This window comes from Lissotriton helveticus, chromosome 12 (genome assembly GCF_964261635.1).
Source record: "Lissotriton helveticus chromosome 12, aLisHel1.1, whole genome shotgun sequence".
Taxonomy (NCBI): Eukaryota; Metazoa; Chordata; class Amphibia; order Caudata; family Salamandridae; genus Lissotriton; species Lissotriton helveticus.
Window position 1 is genome coordinate 693,393,839 of NC_136073.1, and position 23,243 is coordinate 693,417,081.

At 47.9% G+C, this 23,243-nt stretch overlaps 1 protein-coding gene across 2 annotated transcripts in view; it reads right to left on the reverse strand.

Annotated features, from left to right (window-relative positions):
• HYDIN (HYDIN axonemal central pair apparatus protein) overlaps window positions 1–23,243 on the reverse strand; it is a 3,619,565-nt gene that overhangs the window by 1,323,107 nt on the left and 2,273,215 nt on the right. For both annotated transcript variants that reach the window (XM_078670948.1, XM_078670947.1), the window contains one exon: window positions 13,815–13,980. In XM_078670948.1, coding sequence (XP_078527074.1) covers window positions 13,815–13,980 — 166 coding nt within the window. The remainder of the gene's footprint in view (window positions 1–13,814; window positions 13,981–23,243) is intronic.

The following is a 23,243-nucleotide window of genomic DNA, read 5'->3' on the forward strand; positions in this document are numbered from 1 at the left end:
CGATGCCCCTGTTCTTGCGGGTGATAAAGTGCCTGCTTTACTTTTCGCGGACGACACCCTACTAATATCCAAAACTCCAGTCGGACTGCAGAAGTTGTTAAATAGGTTCCTTCTTTTTTGTCACCAGAGGGGCCTAGTAATTAACACCTCCAAAACAAAGCTTCTTTACTTTAATGCTAGTAGGTCAGCAAAGTCTACCCTTACACTAGATGGGGCACCATTAGAGTGTATTAAAACTTTTGATTATTTGGGAATCAGAATCCCTGATAACTTTAGTTGGCGCCCACACATTGACAAAATGGCCCTGAAATTCAAGCGCGTTGTGGGCGTGCTAGGAAGGGAACACCGTGCCTCAAAGTCCAGGCCAATTGCTCCCGCTCTTGAGATTTATGCTGCCAGGGCCGTAGGTTCGGCACTTTATGGTACCGAGCTTTGGGGCTTCGACAGTGTCGATCCCATTACAAAAGTGGAAAATAAATTTTTTAGAGAACTGACCTCACTCCCACAGGGAACCCCTACCAAGCCACTTCTAAGTGATCTGGGACGCCGTTCAATTAAGGATATTACCACCCTACGCCCACTCCTCTATTGGGCACGTCTTTGGCGAACACCAGAGCTATCAAAATATGCTGATGGCCCATTAGAGAGTATTGCCATTCTCTGCTTCTTATCCTTGGTCCCTCACCTTCCACTGGAGAAGTGATGAACTTGGCGGGATTGCATAAGATCAGTTGGTTAACAAACATGAAAAAGTTTCTTTTGGCTCTGGGACTTAAAGGGGCATGGGAGTCTGAGACCCCGTTGACCAAGGCAGAGATCAAGGTTGCCTATTGGGCATGGGTGGACAATCAGGAAACCAGAAACCCTAGTACGGGTAGGCTGACCAACGAGTTTCATCAGCACAAACAGGTGTCCCGCTTGGAGCCCTATCTTGATTTTATTCAGAAACCCAGGGATAGGGCACTTTTTATTCAGTTTAGATTAGGCACGCTCCCTGTGCGCGAACACACAAATAAATGGAAGCAACCCCATCAAACCCCTTTAGATTGTCCATACTGGGAAGGTATTGTCGAAAGTGTCTCACATCTTTTGTTCGTATGCCCAGCCTATACCAACCCAAGAACTAAGTGGCTGAAACCGATATGTTGGCAGATTGGAACTAGGAACTATCGTGAAGCCCCTAGAATCCTGCAAGCTGACGCCAATACAACTTTCGCTTGTGGTGTGGCTAAATTTCTAAGCTGGGCTTGGGTGATAAGATCAAAGGGGAGGGGACCCGATTGAAGTTTTTATCTCTTGAAGATGGAAAAAATATAAAAAAGAAATATATATACTATTTGTATCAAAGCGGAGATAGTTTAATTCACTTTTAACCTTCCCCTGCCTGTTTATTAGTTGTCTGTGTCATATAAAAATGCTATTTATTGTTTTAATAATTACAATGAATGACCCACTCGGGTTGTGGTATGTAGTTAACTAACTGTTTAGAGATTTGAATAGTCACTATACTGCCCTGTACAATATGCTGCACCCTTTGAGAGTTGTATTTGTAAGATTCCCTAACTCAACTTTTATGTGTATCCTTTTTAAAATGTGCACGGGAGAAGAGAAAACAGGGATTTATTTAACTACATGTTCTCTTCTCCTGTGCTGATCTGCTGCTCTCATCCACCCCCCTCCTTCTTTAACTCCATGTTCTCTTGTCCTGTGCTTATCTGCTGCTCTCTTCCACCCCGCATCCTTCTTTAACTCCATGTTTCCTTCTCCTGTGCTGATCTGCTGCTCTCTAAAACCCGCTTCCTTATTTAACTCCATGTTCTCTTCACCTGAGCTGATCTGCTGCTCTCTTCCACTCGCCTTCTTCTTTAACTGCCTATTCTGTTCTCCCATCCTGATCTGCTGCTCTCTTCCATCCCGCCCCCTTCTCCAAAACCGTTCTCTTCTCCCGTGCTGATCCGCTGTTCCCTTCCACCGCCTACTTCTCTAACTCCCTGTTCTCTTCTCTTCTCCTGTGCTGATCTGCTGCTCTCTTCCACCCGCCTCCTTCTTTAACTTCCTGTTCTGTTCTCCCATCCTGACCTGCTGCTCTCTTCCACCCCGCCCCCTTCTCCAAAACCCTGTTCTCTTCTCCCGTGCTGATCTGCTGTTCCCTTCCACCGCCTACTTCTCTAACTCCCTGTTCTCTTCTCCTGTGCTGATCTGCTGATCTCTTCAACACGCATCCTTCTTTAACTCCCTGTTCTCCTATGATATGCTGATCTGCTGCTCTCTTCCACATACATCCTTCTGTAACCGCACACTCACATACATACAACCATGCACGCACACACATACAACAACACACATACAACCCCACACACACAACCACACACATCTATCTATCGCCCTCACTCTATCGCCCTCACTCTATTTATCGCCCTCACTCTGTCTATCTATCGCCCTCACTCTATCTATCGCCCTCACTCTATCTATCGCCCTCACTCTATCTTTCGCCCTCACTCTATCTATCTATCGCACAACAACAGAATCAATCAGGGGCACCACAGCATCACTATGAGCTACCACAGCATCACTATGAGCTACCACAGCATCACTGAACGCCACAGCATCACTTGTCGCCACCACAACATCACTCAGCGCCACCACAGTATCAATCTGTGCAAACATTCAACAACAACTGGTTCAAATAGGTTCTCTCAATGTTTCAAGCTTTATTACAAATGTCACGAAAAATGTTGATATTTCACTTCTGTTCTTATATTTTAGTCACGATAAAATACAATGAACATAATCTTCCCAATAGTTATTTACAAAAGTTTAAGCTATTGCCATTATAAATTACAATAACTTTTATTTAAGTATTAATTATTTTGAAAAAAAGAAACATTGTTATTTGTAAAATCAATACGTCTAAGTCACGTAAATACAAAACATGTTGCATTAAAAATGCTATAAGTGTCACATTGTCAAAAAATAAAAGTATTAGCATTGTAAATGACAAAGCTATCAATTTCACAATTTTCAAAAAAAACACATAAATAACAAATTTGTCATGTACAGGACAAAAAACTCAAACTTTCCTAATGCGAGACCTATTGCATTGCAAATGCTTGTTACCCTAGAGATGCGCATAAAAGAAAGATGTTTCAGTACGTTTGTGTCATAGAGACAAACAATAAATGGGTTCCATCCCTTCTGTATCGAACGCGGTAGCAAAAAAACGGGAATGACTGTTGAAAATATAGTTTAAAATCTTCAAAGTAGAGTTAAAAAATTAAACCATTAAAAAATTAAAAATAGAGTGAATATGGCAACGATGCGATTCAGCAGTAATCTACAAAGGTGTGCTGTTTTAAGGAAATCCACCTAAGAGGACAGCAAAAATACAATTACGAGTGAGAATGTGGATGACTGCGTTTTATTCAGATGCCGCCTCCTGGACACGCCATAAGATGATATTGGTTTTTAATTTTTGATGTGTATACTTTGAATGATACACTTCTCAGACATGCCATCAAAGAGTAGAATAGTTGATCCATTTGATAATGATATATGGAGATATAGAAAGCATGTTCTAAACAAAACCTTTTATCCCCTTTATTTTGGGTTCTTGGTTGATGCTTGCTAGAGCGGGGCCTCATTGACTGTAGTTGGTGCCGGCAGAGTTGAGGTCTAGTCCTCGTACTTTACGGGTGAGTTTTTAAGTTTTCATACTAGTTATATTATCTTCTCCTGCATAGAGCTGACCTAGAGATGTGAATTATTTGATTAAGTTGTTCGAATGTGTTGTCACTCAGGTTGTAACCTTTTGTTTTTTACAGATGTCCTATACATCTTGTAGATACAGAGGATCAGCATAAGACAACGAGGGTTATATTAAGCCCAATCTATATGTATATTTAAACTATTTTTCACGTTATAAAGTAATGCAGTAGCAAAGAAACTTATGGTGAGGTCCTGAAGAAAGTCATGGACAATTGTCCAATTGGCTGAAACATGTAGGCCGTTTAGAAGCAGTGAATTGTTTGTAATGCTGGCACTGGTTTTACTAGGAATGCAATTGATGTTTCAGAAAAGATAGTTATTTTTCTCTTGCAAATCCTATTTTAACTCCGCACTTTATATTTGCACTGCACTTCTTTCATTGGAAATGTCCCTGGGGGTCAGATACAATTTCTAACCTTCTTCTGCGCTCTCTTTTTCCTCTGAAAGACCCAATAGAGGATACAATTCACCCAATACTCCTCTATGATCAAGAGGACTGATGGGAGGTTGGTTGGAAACCCAAATGATGACAATGATCACTTCGGTGTGTGGTAGGATTCCAATAATCCTGAGGGGTCATTTCCTTTTGTAATTTATTTTGATCATTTTTGGTGACACTCAGAGTTTTGTGCACATTGTTCTATATCAATAATTCACATATTTGAATAAACAGCTAGCAAAATAGACCACGGATTACACGTATGTTTTTGTGACCTTGATAAAGGACATCAATCAGGGGATCAGTGTGCGAGGACGGCAGTATGTCCCCTACCATGAGTGAGGCGCTGCTAGTTACACTCTTGAAACCAGGGAAGCCCCCCGACTCTTGCGGATCCTATAGGCCACTCTCCTTGCTGAACGTAGATGCCAAACTGTACGCTAAGGTACTGGCCACGCGGCTGGCCCTACTTGTCCCGGACCTTGTTGCTCCGGAGCAGGCCGGATTTGTCCCAGATCGTAATCTAACATATAACATTCGTACGGTGTTAGGAACAATGCAACATGTCCGGCAAGAAAATAAGGCGCTAGCGATTTTCCTGGATATGGAAAAGGCATTCGACTCGGTTGAATGGCCCTTTATGGTGAGAGTGCTGAGGAAATTGGAACTGGGAGAACCCTTCCTGCAAATGTTGGGGGCGCTATATCACAAACCTACAGCTAGACTGCGGATAGGGAACTTTGTCACCGAATCCTTTGGAATCAGTAGAGGAACAAGACAGGGTTGCCCCCTCTCCCCGCTATTATACGCTCTGGTCGCAGAACCTTTGGCATGTGCAATTAGGGAATATCACGCCGCGGAAGGTATCAACTTTCCGACATATAAAATAGGGATTTCCACATATGCGGACGATACACTGCTATACGTTCGCGATCCAGAATCCAACCTCAAGTCAGTGATCAGAGAGGTAGTTCGGTTCGGGGCCCTCTCTGGCCTGAAAGTCAACTGGGCCAAATTGGTAGCGTTCCCCCTAACCCCAGTCACAATGCCATTTGAGATGGAATATCCACTGCAGTGGTCCACGGACCCTGTTCGATACTTGAGGATACAGCTACACACGGACCCCGAAATTCTGATCCGTGAGAACTATGGGACCGCCTTTTCCAAGCTGGTAGACGACGTTGAAAAATGGTGTAAACTTCCCCTGTCACTAATGGGTAGGATCGCCATAATGAAAATGGTAGTTTTACCGAGGTTCCTGTTCCTGTTTACTAACCTACCGGTGGTCCTCTCAAAGGCTTTTTTCAAGCAACTGACACAAGTTCTTATACAACTTGCGTGGGGGGGTGGGCAACCTCGAATCCGATGGAGAGTCCTGACACTACCATATGAAATGGGAGCCTTGGGAGCCCCGGATATGGAAAGGTATTACAGGGTTGCTCAGGCAGCTCACCTGCACTCGTGGACACACGGGCGCTCACACATTCCGCATGTTATTCTGGAACGCCTATTTGCGAAACCCTTACCGTTGCCGGCCACGGTCTGCCTGCCGGTGGACCGCAGGGTTGGTCAACTAGACTCCATAAAAGCCACGAACCATGCGTGGAATGAGCTGGCGCAGGCTCAGGGCTGCGACCTACTGTATTCACCGCACATGCCAATCGAATGGGCAGTATGGCTCCCCCTGCTGCTGGAGAAGGGAGTCACGAGAGCGTTAACCGAACTAGGGATCTCAAAATTAGAAGATCTATTCGTAGATGGGGTGGTGAAGACATGGGAACAGTTACCTCCCCTGCAGGCAGAGGCATCACTTTTGACACGCTTTCAGTATCATAGGATCCGGAGCGCGCTACAGGAAATCTTGGGCCCGGACCTGGCGGAACCACCCGAGGTGCCGGAACTCACTTACGTGATTAAGACAGTGTCCCCTCGTAAGCTAGTAACGAATCTAAATAAACTAGGTGTCCGACACAAACAACTCCAACTCTCCAAGGCCAGAGCAGAATGGCAGCATGACCTACAGACACAGATAGATGATGAGATGTGGAAATATTGCTGTGTCAGCACGAAAAGGCTCTCGTTGAATGGGAGGCACAGATTAGTGCATTTCAAATATCTGCACTGTGTCTATTATACCCCGGAGAGGCTACACAGGTACGGGCTGAGACGGACCCCAGAATGTGAACGCTGTCATGCGCAGATAGCTGATTTCCTCCACATGGCGTGGAACTGTCCAGGTGTCCACAAATTTTGGGGAGAGGTGTTCTTGGAAATAAACCAGATACTGGATGCAGAGATTGCGATCACCCCGGCGCTAGCACTGTTGGGATATTCGAAACCATTGCCGGTGGCACTACGATGCTTGGTTGATATGGCTTTACTTATGGCCAGGCGCGTCGTCGCTACTTGCTGGATGAGGGGACCGTTACCTACTAAGAAGAAATGGGCCAGAGACATGTTGTACTGCTGCACTCAATCTGAAGTGTACAGTGACCTGCTCCCCCCCTAAGAGTCGCCCCAAGAACTTCTGGAGCTTATACCGGACTCATGTCGAGACCTGCGAGGAAGAGGAGGGTACAGAACGGGATGGGGGCACAGACGAGCTAGCGGCGGCAGAGGATCAGGAATTGGGGTCTGCCCTGAGGATAGGGGAGGACATAGAGTAGGTGCATCTGAGATAGGTACATGACCCAGGTTGGGAGGGTGGGACTGGATTATAGGAACACACAGTGTATGTAGGGAAATACGACAGAGTGATGTTACAGGAGGAGGTATGGAATTGGGTGGCATACGTTCGGGGGGACATTTAGGGAACTCCATTCCGAGCCGTTGATGGGACAGACACACTACAGACAACCACGGGTGGGGGGTTAGTTGGGGTAGGTTATAGGGGTTTGTTTGCAAGCGAAGGATAGGTTGGTCTGCAATCTGCGGGGTTCGGCTGGACAATTGCTGGTAACATATTGCAGGGTGTGGACTGATGCCACGGAGGAGATATCGCGGCGTCGATGACCTGAGATTTATTGGACTTTGATTCACTGTGACATACTTTGACGCCGCCGAGCCTCCGGGATGTCGGCGAACAGGCTGTGTAAGAACCTGCTAGTATGTTCGGATGTATTAGTTCAATACCTGTTGCCGGCCCTCTGGGTTGTAGGCTGTACACCTTGTATCATATTTGGCGACGAAATAAAGGTTTTGAAAGTTAAAAAAAAATCCAAAAAAAAAATCAGGGGATCAGTGGACTTCTTCATGGTAGGCAGAGATAATTCGAATACTGTAGCCACTCTCTTCAGCCTATCTGCAAAAGAGAAACTCGCCTCAGTAACAAGACTAAGTGTGGAAAGTAACCTCGAGGCTAGGGAAGACTCCAGCTCACTAACCTCGCTGAGTGCAGATAGCCAATTCTCCTCTATAAGAGGTGGAATAGTCTCTAAAATAGCCTGTATGCTTCTATTTCACCCACTACAAGGCAACTTCCAGAAGCCCCACCATGAGAGGAAAGTGGGAAAACAACATTCTCCTCAGTTGGCTCAATCAACTCCACACCCAACACCGGTCGATGCCGAGAACGGACTCCTAGATGTCGAGAGGAAGAGGAGAAATTACTTTTCTCAGCGCAGCTGGCTTCAATGCTGGAGTTGGCTGCTCAAGGATGGACGCCGAAGGCGGAGACCTCGAAGGGCAGTGCACCAGCAGCGAAGCGAAGTCGGCTGATGCGAACCCAACGACTCTGATAGGCCAACTTGAGAACCCACCGGTGTGGCTCCTCGCACCTCAATGGGGTCCGACAGTGGTCCAGTGGAAGGTGAGGGACCAAGGAAAAGAAGCAGAGAATGGCAATACTCTCTAATGGGAAACAACCTTTACAACTACACTTTTACAACGCAGTACCATTACAACTACACTTTTACAACGCAACATCCATTACATCGCATGCCATTACAACACAACCTTTACAACGCATGACACTACAACACATACCATTACAACGCATGTCATTACAACGCAGTCATTATAACACATACCATTACAACGCATACAAGTCCATCCAACACTTACCCTACTGTTGCACCCCCTGGAGTTAGAATAGTAATTTTTACCCCTACACTATCCAACACTTACCCTACTGTTGCACCCCCTGGAGTTAGAATAGTAATTTTTACCCCTACACTATCCAATACTTACCATACATGCAATGTAATGTTATGCGTTGTAATAGTATGCGTTGTACTGGAATGCATTGTAAAGGTAGTTTTTAAAAATGTGTTGTAATGGCATGCGTTGTAATGGAATGCGTTGTAATGGATGTTGCGTTGTAAAAAATGCGTTGTAAAAGTATGCGTTGTAACGTCATACAACCCTCTCTAATTTGGCCCATCAATACCCAGGCTCCCGGAAAAATGGGGAGGTACAGGATGGAGTCGTGTACGGCCTCCTCAACTGGCAAGTGGGAGGAGCCGCAGGAGACGGAGTCTCCCTGAGGTGAAGTCGGGGGTACCTTGGGACATTGATGTAGAGCAACAACCCTGTGAATGGCTCCGACTCCTGGAATGGCCCTGTGAACAACCATCCGAAGAAGGAGACCGAGGCCGATGTGAAGGCTCCGTAGACCGCAACATCCGCGCTACTAGAAGTTTCATACGGCGTTCCTTGAGCGCCTTTGGCATCAGCTTCTGGCAGGAGCCAGTCTTCAGAGTCTTGGTGTTCCCCTAAACACCACATACAAAAAACAGAGTGTGGCTCTGTAACTGACATTTGGCGAGTACAAGACCCACAGGGATTAAAGCCTGAAGACATAAGAAAGACACACTGTTTCCAATCAACAAATACTGTTAAAGTAGGCCTGAAAACGGCCTAAGGAACCACTTCTCCGGATTCGCGTTACAGCACAGAAAAGAAGAAACTGACATCCGTGTGCCGGAGGGGACGTATGTGACTCAACTGACATCACAACTGGAGGCGAAATCATCACGGAGTCGTACAACGCTGTCCCCGGCGTGCAGAGGTACTGCTGAAAAATTTCCGGATCAAGTCTGACATATGCAGAGAGGTCAAAAGTTAAGGAATCTGCGGCTAGATGTCAGATAATTATGCATATGAGTGTCAGGCACTTTGGCATTGGCCAAGCAAAGGCATATTTTAAATACTAAAGGAAAAACAGTTGTTGCAGATGAAAGATGTTAAAATCCTACCTCTGGTGCAGAGGGTTTGCTACAGTTTTAAATGTTCCTTTGATTTAGCGCTTAGTAAAGCCGGCCACCCAATTATTAACTTGTGCAATTCCATACCACAGGTTCACTTAAGTCTAGACTCATAAGGCAACCTTTCCTTACAGCAGGATGGGCTAATCTGTGATACTGCTTTAAGCTTCAGAACCCATTGCCTTGTTTTAGACATCCTCAAAGCTGCAACACATGATGCTTCATCCTATGGACCACGGACCACCTGGACCACGGTGACCACCGAAGACACAGCCCGCACGATGAACACCATCCACTCCGGATCACCGACCGACCCCTGCCCACACCACGTCTTCAACAAGGCCGACTCCACCATCGCACCCCAACTCCGGAACATCATCAACGCCTCCTTCAACACCGCCACCTTCCCGGAGAGCTGGAAGCACGCCGAGATCAGCGCCCTCCTGAAGAAACCTACAGCGGACCCCACCGATCTCAAAAACTTCCGCCCCATCTCGCTCCTACCTTTTCCTGCTAAAGTCATCGAGAAGATCGTCAACAGACAGCTGACCGCCTTCCTAGAGACGAACGGATCCCTCGACCCCTCGCAGTCCGGCTTCAGAGCCAACCACAGCACCGAGACCGCCCTCATCGCAGCCACCGACGACATCCGGACCCTGCTCGACAAGGGGGAAACAGTGGCCCTCATCCTCCTGGACCTCTCCGCTGCGTTCGACACGGTCTGGCACCGCACCCTAGTCCAGCGCCTCAGCAACGTCGGTATCCAAGAGAAGGCACTGGAGTGGATCATCTCGTTCCTCGCCGGAAGAACACAAAGAGTCCGCCTACCCCGTTTCGCTCCGAGGCCACCGAAGTCATCTGCGGCGTCCCGCAAGGATCTTCACTCAGCCCCACCCTCTTCAACATCTACATGAAACCTCCCGCAGCCATCGCACGCCAGCACAACCTCAACATCATCTCTTACGCCGACGACACCCAGCTGATCCTCTTCCTCACCAGAGACCCCGACACCGCCAGAACCTGCCTACACGAAGGGATGAAAGACGTCGCCGAGTGGATGAAGGACAGCCGCCTGAAACTGAACTCGGACAAGACGGAAGTCCTCATCCTGGGATCTTCGCCCTCTGCCTGGGGCGACTCCTGGTGGCCCCCAGCCCTGGGCACCACACCCAAGCCAACCGACCACGCACGCAACCTGGGCTTCATCCTGGACCCCTCCCTCTCAATGACCAGACAAGTCAACGCCGTCTCCTCATCGTGCTTCAACACCCTGCGTATGCTTCGCAAGATCTTCCGCTGGATCCCGACCGAGACCAGGAAGACTGTCACCCAGGCACTCGTCACCAGCCGACTGGACTACGGAAACGCCTTCTACGCCGGAACCACAGCCAAGCTACAGAAAAGACTCCAGCGCATCCAGAACGCCTCCGCCCGACTCATCCTGGATGTCCCCCGACGCAGCCACATCTCCAGCCACCTGAGGAACCTGCACTGGCTCCCCGTCGACAAGAGGATCACGTTCCGGCTCCTCACCCACGCACACAAGTCTCTCCACGACCTGGGCCCCAAGTACCTCAACGACCGCCTGACCTTCTACACGCCCACCCGCCAGCTACGGTCCACCAGCCTCGCCCTCGCAGCCGTACCACGCATCTGAAGAGCCACCGCTGGAGGAAGATCCTTCTCTTACCTGGCTGCCAAGACTTGGAACTCCCTCCCCATCCACCTTCGGCTGACCCAGGACCATCTCGCCTTCAGGAAACAACTCAAGACCTGGCTGTTCGAGCAGTAGCATACCCCTCCCCCCAAGCGCCTTGAGACCCTCCCGGGTGAGTAGTGCGCTATACAAATGGCATGATTGATTGATATGGTCAGCTAAAAACGCAGATCTGAAGTCACTTTTGACAAACTCTGGATCAAATTTCTAAGATTTAGGTTTGTGTACTTTCTGGTAAATACTGATGTCCATAGTGTAAACAATTCAGATTGTAAGACTATTTGGTCTTCTGTAAATTAAATCTCAATAGTGTTCTTATGTTTAGATTTTGGATACCCTCTAACATCTATTGTTTTCTGTATCTGGTTGGCCTTCAATGTACTTTAAAAAACTGCAAAAAGAATAGTAAGATTTTAAAAAAACTTGATGGTAAGCAGGCATTCCGTTTTGCTCCTCCTAATGCTGTATTATCAGCAACGGTGTAATCTGCTGCAGAGAAAGGCCTGTAGCAAAGGATTTGAATTCACATGCGAGTCAAAAAGAAGGTATCCGGAGAAAGAAAGGTCTAGACTTTTCAGTTCTGCTCTCAGATTCATAGTGGTATACCTTGTCCTTGTCCATGTGTGAAGCCTCATGGAGACACTGTGGCAATAGTAGAAGGAAGAGTTCTACAGAGACCTTTGCAGAATTTGTTTGTTTAAACAGACCAAATCGTCTTTGCAACTTTTCCTCAAGTCATCTTTTTGGCCTCTAAACAATATTGCAGATAACTGCTAAACAGTCCCAAAGAAATTAAACATTGTAGCCAAAAAGGACTGTGGTACTCTTAGTGATGTTTCTGCGAGTTGGCAAATCTTCCCAGAGGAGACTAGATGTCTCCAATGTTTATTTTGGGGAGCTGATGAAGAGGAATGCAACCATTAGTGTCCAGTAAAACTATTCAGCAACCTGTGGGTGCCTGTTCCCTAAGAACTAATGGTCAGAAAAAAGGATTCTTGAGTTTGCTTCCTCCCCTGGTCTGGTGTAGGGGTTGGATGCACAGGCCTTTCTTGGAGCCTCTCTGCATGGCAGATGAAAGACATAATTAACAATACTGTCTTAAGAAGAATCTAATTAACGTACATTTTTCAATACATGAATCAAATCAAATGTGTCTCCTTACTGCCAGAGGTTTTCATGCAATCCTCTGCTCTAAGAGTAGTACATTCTAATTCTCAATTTGAAACTTGTAACTGTAGGAAAAACAAGGGTCATTATTTTTTTCCTTTGTAGTTGAAGAACCCGAGGGATGGACTGATTTGCCATTTCTGGCACTATAGGTATTGTACAGGATAGAATAGATGGTGCCTTGGGAAGCATCTTCAGGGTAGAAGGCCATTGGCTTCTTTTGAGGATGCATCAGTGTCATAATGTCACACTTCTGTGTCCAACACATTGATAGCTGCCCTGGTCGCACATAATCTATATGGTCATTTCAGGCCTGGAAGTGTGGAGTCCAGGAAGGTCCACAACCAGTGTGCCACCAGAAGACGCTGTTATCAGCAAGCTCCTTCATGACCCAATATTTCATCATATTGATGCATGCACAGTCCTCTGAGCAATGAAGTTCCTTCTTCCTGCTGGCCACAATTCCGACTACCTTGCTAGGGTTCCAGGAACAAAATGTGGTTATCTTGAATTTTTACCTGATGTGGCCAAAAAGACTGAATGCAGCTGGCCATTTTGGAACAGATTGAATAACGCTAATATTAGTGCATACTTGGGTGTCATAATAAAAGGATACCTAAAAAATGTGATCATCATTTGAACTTAGCATTTTTAAATTCTGTATCTAACTTGTTAACCCCACTCCAATAGTGCTTGTATTTTGTCTCGCTTGCAGCCTATTTCTTCAGGGTCTATTCTCTACCTTTTTTCAAACATTCAGCCTAGTCTGTCTACTAATGAGTGATCATCCGCTTCGCCATCTCTTTATGGAATGTCATCTGCTTATCACCTGTAGGCAACTTACAAATTTAGTTTGAGGGTATTGTGTCCCTCTCATTCTCTTCCTTAGCTGTGGGAGCTCCTTCTCTTCCCTAATGTTGTTTATGTTATGTGTTTTGACATGGATTTTTAAACCTGTCCTGTCTCAAGACTTAGCTGTGCAATGCCAATTTCTAACTACATATGCTGCAAGACTTTGTCTGGCATGGCCAACTTCCATCTTGTCCATCCATTTTACAGAATTCTTCCAAGAACTTCACATTTCTTTACCTGTTCTGTGTATAACTTAGCTCTTGACCTTTTTAGGTCTATTAGGATGCTGACACAACTGGATTGGGTAACACTAGTTGGTTAATAATAGTCTTACATTAGTAAACACCGTTTTCACAATTGCTTTTGGTTCTTTTTCAGCCTGGCACCCATTATCTTTGCCAGTTCTAAACACAACTCACATCAGACTCACAGAGCCCCTGCATATTTCACGACTCACAATATGTAGCTAATAAAAATCAACAGATTCTGGTTCTTAGTCATTTGCTATTGACTTTGCACACAACACAGCGGCTCATGAGATAGGGAGTTTTGGGTTGACCATTGCAACCTTTTCCTCAGGATAGAACTACCCATTGTCCATGGCATTGCAAAATATATCAACCTGAAAGAGGCAGTACTTTCCAAATGACATTTGGAGATCAAACCTTACCTGACAGCGCAGCACTGGTCTCTCCACTATCTCTACTTCTTTCTTGGAATTAAAGATGATCTGAACTTGTGTGGGTCGATCATTAGGAGCCAAAGTGCCCTTCTGGGGAAGTATGGATAAAATGGAGCCTAGAGTTGATATTTCAGTTCCCGTCTCCAGAGAAAAACTGCAAAGTAACCAGAGTATACAAACATATACAGATTATATCATAAGAATATGTCAAATAAGAGACTGAACATCCCTCCAATAAAACATCTCCATTAAACAGAACACAGATGATAATTCATCATGAAGACATGAAAATTTTATGCTTCTTAATTCAAGTTTACCAACTAAATTATCTTTTGTTCAAATTGGGCTGCACGTCATACTGTCTTTTAGAATAATGTTTCTAAGCACAAACCAATTAATCACTTATAATGTAAGTTGAGTACGATGAGTCATTTTGGCACAAGCCACCAACTACGACAACTAAATATGCTAATTTTTACAGCGTACTGGCCCTATATATTGTGTTACATGTGACCCAACATTAGGCAGAGAGCACGAGACACAGAAGTAAAACCTAAGAAATATACGGCGGCCACACTCCAGAAATAACCAAGGGAGCGATGGATAGGGTTATATAGGAAATTAGGAAGAGAGTAACTTACTGATACACAGAGCAAACCACGTATAGGGAATCAAATAGATGAACAAACACGCAGAAAGAAAGCATAACCTTTTTTTTTTTTTTTTTTTTTTTTGAGAAGCAAAAACTTTTATTGCATCATTTACAGTACACTGCGGAATGCCTACAACCCGATGGGCCGGCCGCTATGGTGCATTCGAGTCATCAGTATAACATTACAGTGAAATCAGAGGGCTATCCCTCAATGCAGAATACAGTCTACGTGTCTCAATGGTAGGGCGTGGCAATTAATCGCAATTCACAAGAGATAAGCGGTCTTTGATTTCCCATTTTTGTAACCAAAAAAAAAAAAAAAAAAAAAACACAACAAACAAAGGAACTGTGTGGAACACAAGTGTGGTCATTTCCATTTGAATAGTGATCAGCTACACTTTAACTTTCCTAGGTTTCCCATGCTATAACCCGGTGGCTGTACCTTATGCCCTGTAAGGGTATAGTCCATAACTAGACCTGTGTGCTCCGAGATCAACATCTTGTCTGTTTCCGGCCTCAAAACCTGGCAAGGCCACTCAGGAAGGGCGTCTTCCTCCAAATCCCATCCCTCTAGCCCTCCCGGATTTAGTCACCATACATCACTCCTCCCCGTCTTCGTCGGAGTCATCCAGATCAGTTTCCGGCAATGGGTCACATATCTCACCTCTATACATATTCCATTTAGACCAGATCTTATTCCACTTCCCCGGGCATGCACGGTTGGAATATACCGCCCTTTCTGTCACCATCACCTTATCCATATTTGCACACCAATGTGACATGGTTGGTACCTCCGGCACCCCCCAGCGCTGCGCAATATCTCTCTTTGCCACCATCAACCCCACCGTAGCCCAAATCCGTCCGGGTCTGGAGACATCTGTAGGTTCCCACACATTAATAAGGCACCTCTTCGGGTCTGGCAATAGTGTAGTTTCTAGTGTTTGTGAGATCGTGCGAAGTATCTGTTTCCAGTATTCTTGGATCCTGGGGCAGTCCCATATAGTATGGAAGAATGTGCCCTCTTCCCCACACCCGCGCAGGCAGTAAGGGTGTTCTATCCTGTGGATGCGGTGTAGCAGTGTTCTAGTGTAGTATACTCTATGCAGTATTTTCAATTGCACTAAGCGTAATCTCGCAGAGATGCCTACCTCTCTAGGCGATGCCAGTGCCTCATTCCATTCATTTTCATCCATCTCGCTAGTGTCGTCCTCCCACTTCAACTTTAACGGCAATGTAGGGTCTGGGAAGTTGTTTATTAGTTTGCGATATGTGAGGGATGTTGCGCGCTCGACCATGAATTCTGTAAGAAGGCGATCCTCCAGCGGGGACGCATCGGGCAGGTCGGTGTCTGCGGGTAAAACTGCTAGCAGGGCATGCCTGACCTGGATGTATCTATACAATTCCCTCTCATTGAGATCATACAGTTCTGTCAGCCTGTTGAAGGGTAGTATCCCTCCCTTTTCCCAAAGATCTCCCACTGTGGAGATCCCTATAGTGTCCCAGTGGGAAAATCCTTTGCTGTTTCGTAGATGCCCAAGGACTCGAGAGTCCCACAGTGGAGTTAATTTGGTGATTGTTCCTTTCCAACCCAGTGCAGCGGTCGCTGTGTGCCAGATTGTGACCGTTAACCTGGTGGGTCCCACCAAAGCTCGAATTTTACGGTGGTCATAGAGCGGAGTCAACATGTTGACCATGCCCAGTTGTCCCCTGTCGGCCTGAAAGGCTGGCTCGCCTTGTGAGGCGTGAAGCCAGTGGTTGATGGGCTTAAGGTGCGCTGCCCAGTAGTATAGCTTTAGGCAGGGCAGAGCAATGCCACCCTCAAACCATCCTCTATGTAGTTTCGATTGGGCGATGCGAGCCGGGTGGGTCCCCCATAGGAGGTTGGAGACCAATGCCGCGACCGTCTGAAAGAATTTGGGGGCCACCGGGTAAGGCGTGTTTTCTAGGACATATAAAAATCTGGGCAGAGCCATCATCTTGTAAAGTGCAGCTCGTCCCAGGAGCGTCAGTGGAAGTTCCGCCCAGAATTTGACATCACGCTTGAGCCTATCCAAGTGGGGTTTCAAATTTTTGTCAACGAATTCAGCGGGGTCTCTAGTGATGTGGATGCCTAAATATTTAAATGACGAGCCTGCCATCCGTAGAGGACAAGTCAGGTCGAGGGCCGGTGGCTGCCTCTTCAGAACATAAAGTTCCGATTTAGTCCAATTCAGGGTGTATCCCGAGATCCTGCCATGAGCGTCGCAAAGCTGTAATAGGGCTGGCACTCCTTCTTCGGGGTTAGTTAGGTAGATCAGCATGTCGTCTGCGTACAGCGACAGCCGATCCTCCCAGCCCTCCTTCCAGCAGATGCCCTTAAGCAAAGGGGAGGTCCTAATGAGCGTGGCGAGTGGTTCCAGTGAGATCGCAAATAGCAAGGGGGAGAGGGGACATCCCTGTCTCGTGCCTCTTCCCAGCGGAAATATTCGCGAGGTATGGCCATTGGCCACCACTCTAGCCACTGGGTCAGCATACAACAGCCTGACCCAAGCAATAAACCGGGGACCAAACCCCAGGCGGGACAATGCCTCAAACAGGTACGGCCATTCCACCAGGTCAAACGCCATTTTGGCATCAAGGGCTAATATCACGGCCTGGGACGGGACCGAATCCGCTCTGGCTAGGACCCCGTGTAGGCGTCGTAAATTCAGCGCGGTGTTTCGGTGTGGCATGAACCCCGATTGGTCCGGGTGTATCAGAGAGGCCAAATGAGGCAGGAGTCTCATCGCCAGGAGTTTAGCAAGTATTTTCGCTTCTGCGTTGAGCAGCGAAATGGGCCGGTACGATGAACAGTCATCCGGCGGTTTGCCTGGTTTGGGGATAGTCACTATGGTCGCTATTCTCTGGTCTGGCGGGAGCGTGCCATTCGCCTGACATTCCTGAAACATTTCCAGTAGAAATGGACTGAGAGTCTCTGGTAGCGCTTGATACCATTCTATCGGTATTCCGTTAGGCCCCATAGCCTTACCCGGGTTCAAGGCACGAATAGCCAACTGGATTTCTTCCGCGGTGATATCGGCCTCTAGTTCACTGGACACCTCCGAGGACAATGTTTGGACCTCGATCGGCGCTAGCACCTCTCTGGCCATTTCCGGGGTGATTACCCGGTCAGGGGTATATACCTGTTCGAAGTGGTCTGCTAGCAGCCCCACAATTTGGTCCGGGTCAGTATACAGCGTACCATATTGGTCCCTGAGATGTGGGATTCCCCTCGAGTTTCCTTCCCGTTTGTCAAGCCACGCCAATAGTTTCCCGGCCTTATCACCCACCTCATAGATCTTGTTTTGTGTGTCAGCCAGACTCCCCTTAACATGCATTCGTAGGTGGTCATTATAAAGCTGTTGCTGCAGAGTCAGTGCATGTAGAGTGGAAGGAGTGGGGCCCTGTTCGTGTACCTTTGTTAACTTCTGCAGGGTCAGGTCTATCCCCTCTAGTTCTCGAGAACGTTCGCGCCGGTGGCCTGTGATCGTGTGTATGGCTTCCCCCCGCAGAACTGTCTTGTATGCCTCCCACAGTACCTCGGCTGAGCTTACTGATTTTACATTTTCAGCGAAGTACTGCGTCGTCGCCTTTTTCAGAGCCTTACGGACCCGGGGAACCCTGAGGTAGGAGGCCTGTATGGGGTACATGCGCCTGTGTGTCCGAGTCCGTGAGGAGAGTGTAAGTGTGAGCGGGGAGTGATCTGAGATCCCTCTTGGGTGAATCACCATTGTATCAATCTGTTGGAGACCGTCCCCCAGAATCAAAAAATGGTCAATTCTCGACAGACTACCGTGTGCCGTAGAGTGAAAGGTGTATTGTTTGGTGCTGGGGTGGAGGTGCCTCCAGACATCCGTCATGCCTAGGGCTGTCAAGAATTGTTGGAGGCGGGGGATTCCTCCCGTGGAGGTCGGTACTGGGAACCTGTCGAGTTGGGCGTCCAGAATCGCGTTAAAATCCCCTCCCAAGATAACGTCCCCTTCAGGGAGGGCCAGAATAAAATCTCCTAATTTAGGGAGTTGTACTAAGTGTAGTGCTGGCGGGATGTATACTGAAACCAGGTTAAGTAGTTTCCCCTCCCACTGCCCCTGAAGGGCTGCAAAACAGCCTTGGTCATCAGTTTTCATAAGCAGGGGGATAAAGCTTGTGTTTTTCTGCATTAGGATACCGGTCCCCCTGGATCCCGACGTGTAATCTGAGTGGACTACCATCTTGTAACCTCGTCTGTCTAAGGCTTTAACCGTACCCCCTGTTAAATGCGTTTCTTGTAATAATGCTATCGTGGGTTTCTGTCTCCTAATGGCGGTAAGGACCAACCCCCGCTTAACCTTGTCCCCTAGCCCTCTCACGTTCCAGGACATAATACTCAAAGCAGGGCAGCGTGTCTCTACATCCCCCTCACCCCTTCCCGGCAGCAAAGCATTCGCCATTGGAAATCCCTGTGCAAACAATGTAGTGATGGGGATGTGTGGTGCGGGTGCCGGGTATCAAACTGTCCCCAAGTATTTCCGAAGGCCATATGAGAAAGTCATCCACCCGATTCTCCTTTTCACCCTGGGCAGATCCGTTCTCTAACATCCCGCTGGGAGTCGTACCCTCCTGCTCGTAGCTTTTACTTAGTCCAGATTCACCTGGGTGTCTAGGTACCTCTTGTGACCGTGAAAGCGTGTTCCTAACTGTAACAAAACCCATCCCTCCCCAAATCCCCCTCCCTGCATCCCTGCCTAACGGACCTTCAACTGCCCGCCTCCCCAACTGAGCAGAGCGCTTTACCCATCCCACAACCAGAGTACTTGCGTGTAAGGGGGAGAGTGTCTCCCCGAGCAGGCGGCATCCCCGCTTGCTTCCGGGATAGTGCCGCCAGAGTCCAATTGCAGCCACCGAGCGATGCGTCGATGATGATCAGCAATCTTCACCCGTGCCTATTGTCCGGGGCCGGGGTCATTCCTCACCGCCAGTCCCTGCAAAACCATGTGAGGGTGATCCTTCTGCCCCACCTCGACTGGAAGACTGCGAGCCCGATCCGGCGGTGCCTCCACGTTCGTGCTGTTGTCTTGGCGGTTTCCTCTGTTTGCCTACTGTATGCCATCCCTCCAACCAGTCCCGGGCGGCCTCGGGGGTGTCGAAAAACCACACTTTTTTGTCCGCCACCACTCGCAATCGGGCTGGAAATTGCATCGAGTATTGTAACTCCTTGTCCCGCAACGTTTTCTTGACCTCTAAAAATGTCTTCCTCCTCCTAGCGACCTCCGCCGTGTAGTCTGGGAAGAACGCTATCTTTGAGTTCTGGACCTGGATGGCCGGTGCCACTCTTGCGGCTTGAAGGATGGCATCGCGATCTCTGAAATTGAATAGTCTAGCCAAGATCGGTCGAGGTGGCCCTCCAGTCTTAGGCTTCCCCCCCCGGCACCCTGTGTGCCCGTTCCACTGAGAAGAAATGGGAGAGCCCCTTAGGTTGGAGCCTGGTTTTAATTAAGTCCTCCACATAGAGGTCCATTGCCCCCGTGTCTTCCGATTCCGGTACCCCCAAAATTCGGACGTTGTTGCGCCGAGAGCGCCCTTCTTGGTCGTCCAGCTTGTCACGAAGCAACTTATTGTCCGTCTGCAGGCGTTCCATCGCTGTCTGCAGTTCCGACACGTCCTCGACCAGGGATTTAGTCACAACTTCCACCTGCTTGACTCTTTCGGACATTTTGTGGAGGTCCGCCCGGATCAGGGTGACTTCGGTAGCAGTAGCCCCCACTGTCGCTTGCACTTGTGCCAGAGCTGCCAAGACGTCTTCGATAGTGGCTTTCTTGGCCCCTTCCGTCTCCGCCGGTTTCCCGGCTGTCTTGCGTTGATCCTGGGGCGGAGAGTGTCGCTCATATGCGAATTTGTCAAGTTTGGCCTGAGCGGCGTTTTGTCGGGGGCCTCTGTTCGACATCTTCTGGAGTGTATCCTGGGCAGGGCAGCCCGATTAAGCCTCGAGTAGTGTGGCCTGGTCTGGTGGGGGATGTCTGGTGCTCCTTTGCTTGTCCGCGGCTGCCGGCCCCGTCCCCTGCCTCCAACCTGGGCAATGCAGGGCGTCTACAACTGCGATTGGCGCGTTTTCTTCCTCCCCTCCGGGTAAGGCCCGGTCATTCACCGCTCCTGTGGCCAGCTGGACGTAGCGGATCTGAACTGGCGTCGGCGAGGGACCTGGAGTGTTGTCAGCAGGAGGTGTACTGCTCGGAGATGGCACCCCCGTCGGAGTCAGCGCCCCGAATAGAGTCACAGTAGAAGGGGGGGGGGGGTGGGTTGCTCTACCCCCGCTGCCCGCGTCCACCGCCGTAGTCTCGCTGACCAGGTGCAGCAACTGTAGTGGCAGAGCCTCGTGTATGTACCTGTGAATCCTGCCCGGTTACTGCCAAGCCGGGGCTGCTGTCCCTGGACCGCGATGCACCAACAGCGCCATGAAATGGCGGCGCCCGTTTCAATTATTTCAGCGGAGGCCGTGGGACCGGCGCTGCCGTCCCCTTGGTCGGCGCCGGGGGTCGCGGGGCTCCGTCCCAAGTCTTAGGATCCCAGGGTGAGGGCCACGTAAGTCGCCGCAGCTCTCACGGCGAGCCGGCACTTCCGGCTAGTCGCGGCCGGCGAGAGGTAATTTCCGGCCGGGCTGCGGAATCACCACAGCTCCGCTGCCTCCCGGCTGTCTTCAGGCCCCACCCTCCCTCAGGTCGCGTCCGTCCTCCGAGCCTGCCGCTGTGCCGGAGCCGCCTCAAAAGTGCATCGCCGAACGCCGCCGGGACTCCGGGGCTAATCCACTCCTTCAGCCACAATGCAGAGCAGGATAGGTGTCTCGGATGTGTGCGGGAAGCCGCTTCTGCTCGGGAGCCTCTCTAGTTCGCGGCCGCCATCAACGAGCGCTAGCCACGCCCCCAAAGCATAACCTAAAGGTTTACCAAACCACTCATTTCAAACAATGAATCAACGCAAGCAATAGAATCAAGAAAAAGAAGATGTGCTATGACGCTCTCTTACCAGAGCCATTATCTATGCTTTTCCAATGGTAAAATGAGTAATAATAAAACCATGAAAATGTTATTTGAAGTATCATAACAAGTGGTAAAGAGGTTTCTCTTCACCTATGTATATGTCGTTTGGAAACCACAAGTGCCCTACACTATAAACACCTGCTTCAGAAAACGGTAACTTATTGCCTCAGAATCTACAATGGCTTAGAGTGGTTTGGCTTACATGGAATTCAGAAAACATTCTTTGAGAAAAAAGAACGTTCGAATAGAAGTGTCACATTATGATACTTAGAGTAATCTGACAATGCTTGTATTTGATCTTTTCTTCTGGACGATAGAATGGCTATTAGAAATCCTGCATTGAGTGTCAAAATGTTAAAAAGGCAGCTGTGTAAAGGCTTTAAGGATAGGCAAGGCTCGGAAGCGCATAATTTGATTTCCTTTTAACCAGAAGAATAGGAAAATGGAAGCCATTAATTTGGCTAACTCCTTGAAATAATTTAGAAACATTCCGCATCTCAGCAAATGAATCCCCATCTAGTTTACATCATGAAAAATTAAACAACCATGAGTCCTCTTCGTAGAAGCTGCTCAAACGCTGGGATGATCAACACAATGAAATAGGTCAATATCTTTAAAACCACACCAGTGCTAAAAGTTTAACCAAGTAACATTCTAAAAGCATCTGTTATTCTGACACCTGGCCACAGGCAATTTAGGACTTCTCCTGAAAGGAGGTAGGCTTTAGATTTAAGCCTTTGCAGAGCAGGGTACTCAGCTGAAGGCAGCGCGGGTCCAGAAGTATTAACTCCCCAAATCCGCAAGGAAATATAGGATGAAACCAATCCTCAGTTACCTAAGAATCAGACAATTTGCAAAAGAAAATGTCTCTAGAGCAACGACAAGTGCATTTTTGTAGTCAGAATGTAAAAAAAGGTTTATTGTAAGCCCCTCTCCAATGCCGTATCAAGAAAATGTGATCCAGAGTCTCTATGGCAAGCCTTCCTTTGTGAGACGTTATCTTTAACATTCTCATAGCATCTGCCTTTGTAATCAGTCTACCCATATGAATGCCAGTGTCAAACGGACCACAGCTTCTCTGCTTAATTTGGGTGAAGCCATACTTCCAAGGATTTTGAGCAGAGGGAACAGAAATGTTATTTTCCTTTAGCACCAGGTCAGTGGTTTCTTCAGATATGTGCTAAAAGGGCAAGATAAATGGCACTTAACTGAAAGACAGTAAATGGAGAAAAGGCCAATTCCCCTTTAGGACACTGAAATCCTACCTAAACTACTGAATATGCTGGACCACATTTCTCAGGTCACCAACATGCCCTTTAGGTTGCTGAATAGTGAGGCCGTAGAGCTCAAGTGCCCCTGTAGGGAATGCACCTATAGCATCGCTTTTAGAGCAAATAAAATGAGGCAAGCAATTTGGCTCTAATAGACAAAGTAACACAGTTTAAAGAAGTGGAGAATTCATATGTACGAGCAGAGGTTGCACCTGAGGCAAAATGTTGATGTTGGCATACTACAGGAACTAGTTGGCATGAGGGGGTCTGTTGGCAACATTCTTCTGTTGACATACTGGAGGTAATTCTTGGCATAAACAAGGCTACCATGGCACATGGGGGTGGGGGATTGGCAAACATGACACAGCTGGTCCTATTTTACTAGACGCAATGTTTGGCATATGCATCACCCATGGTATATCGACGGCATCAACAGCAACATTTTGGCACAGGCATATTGTAA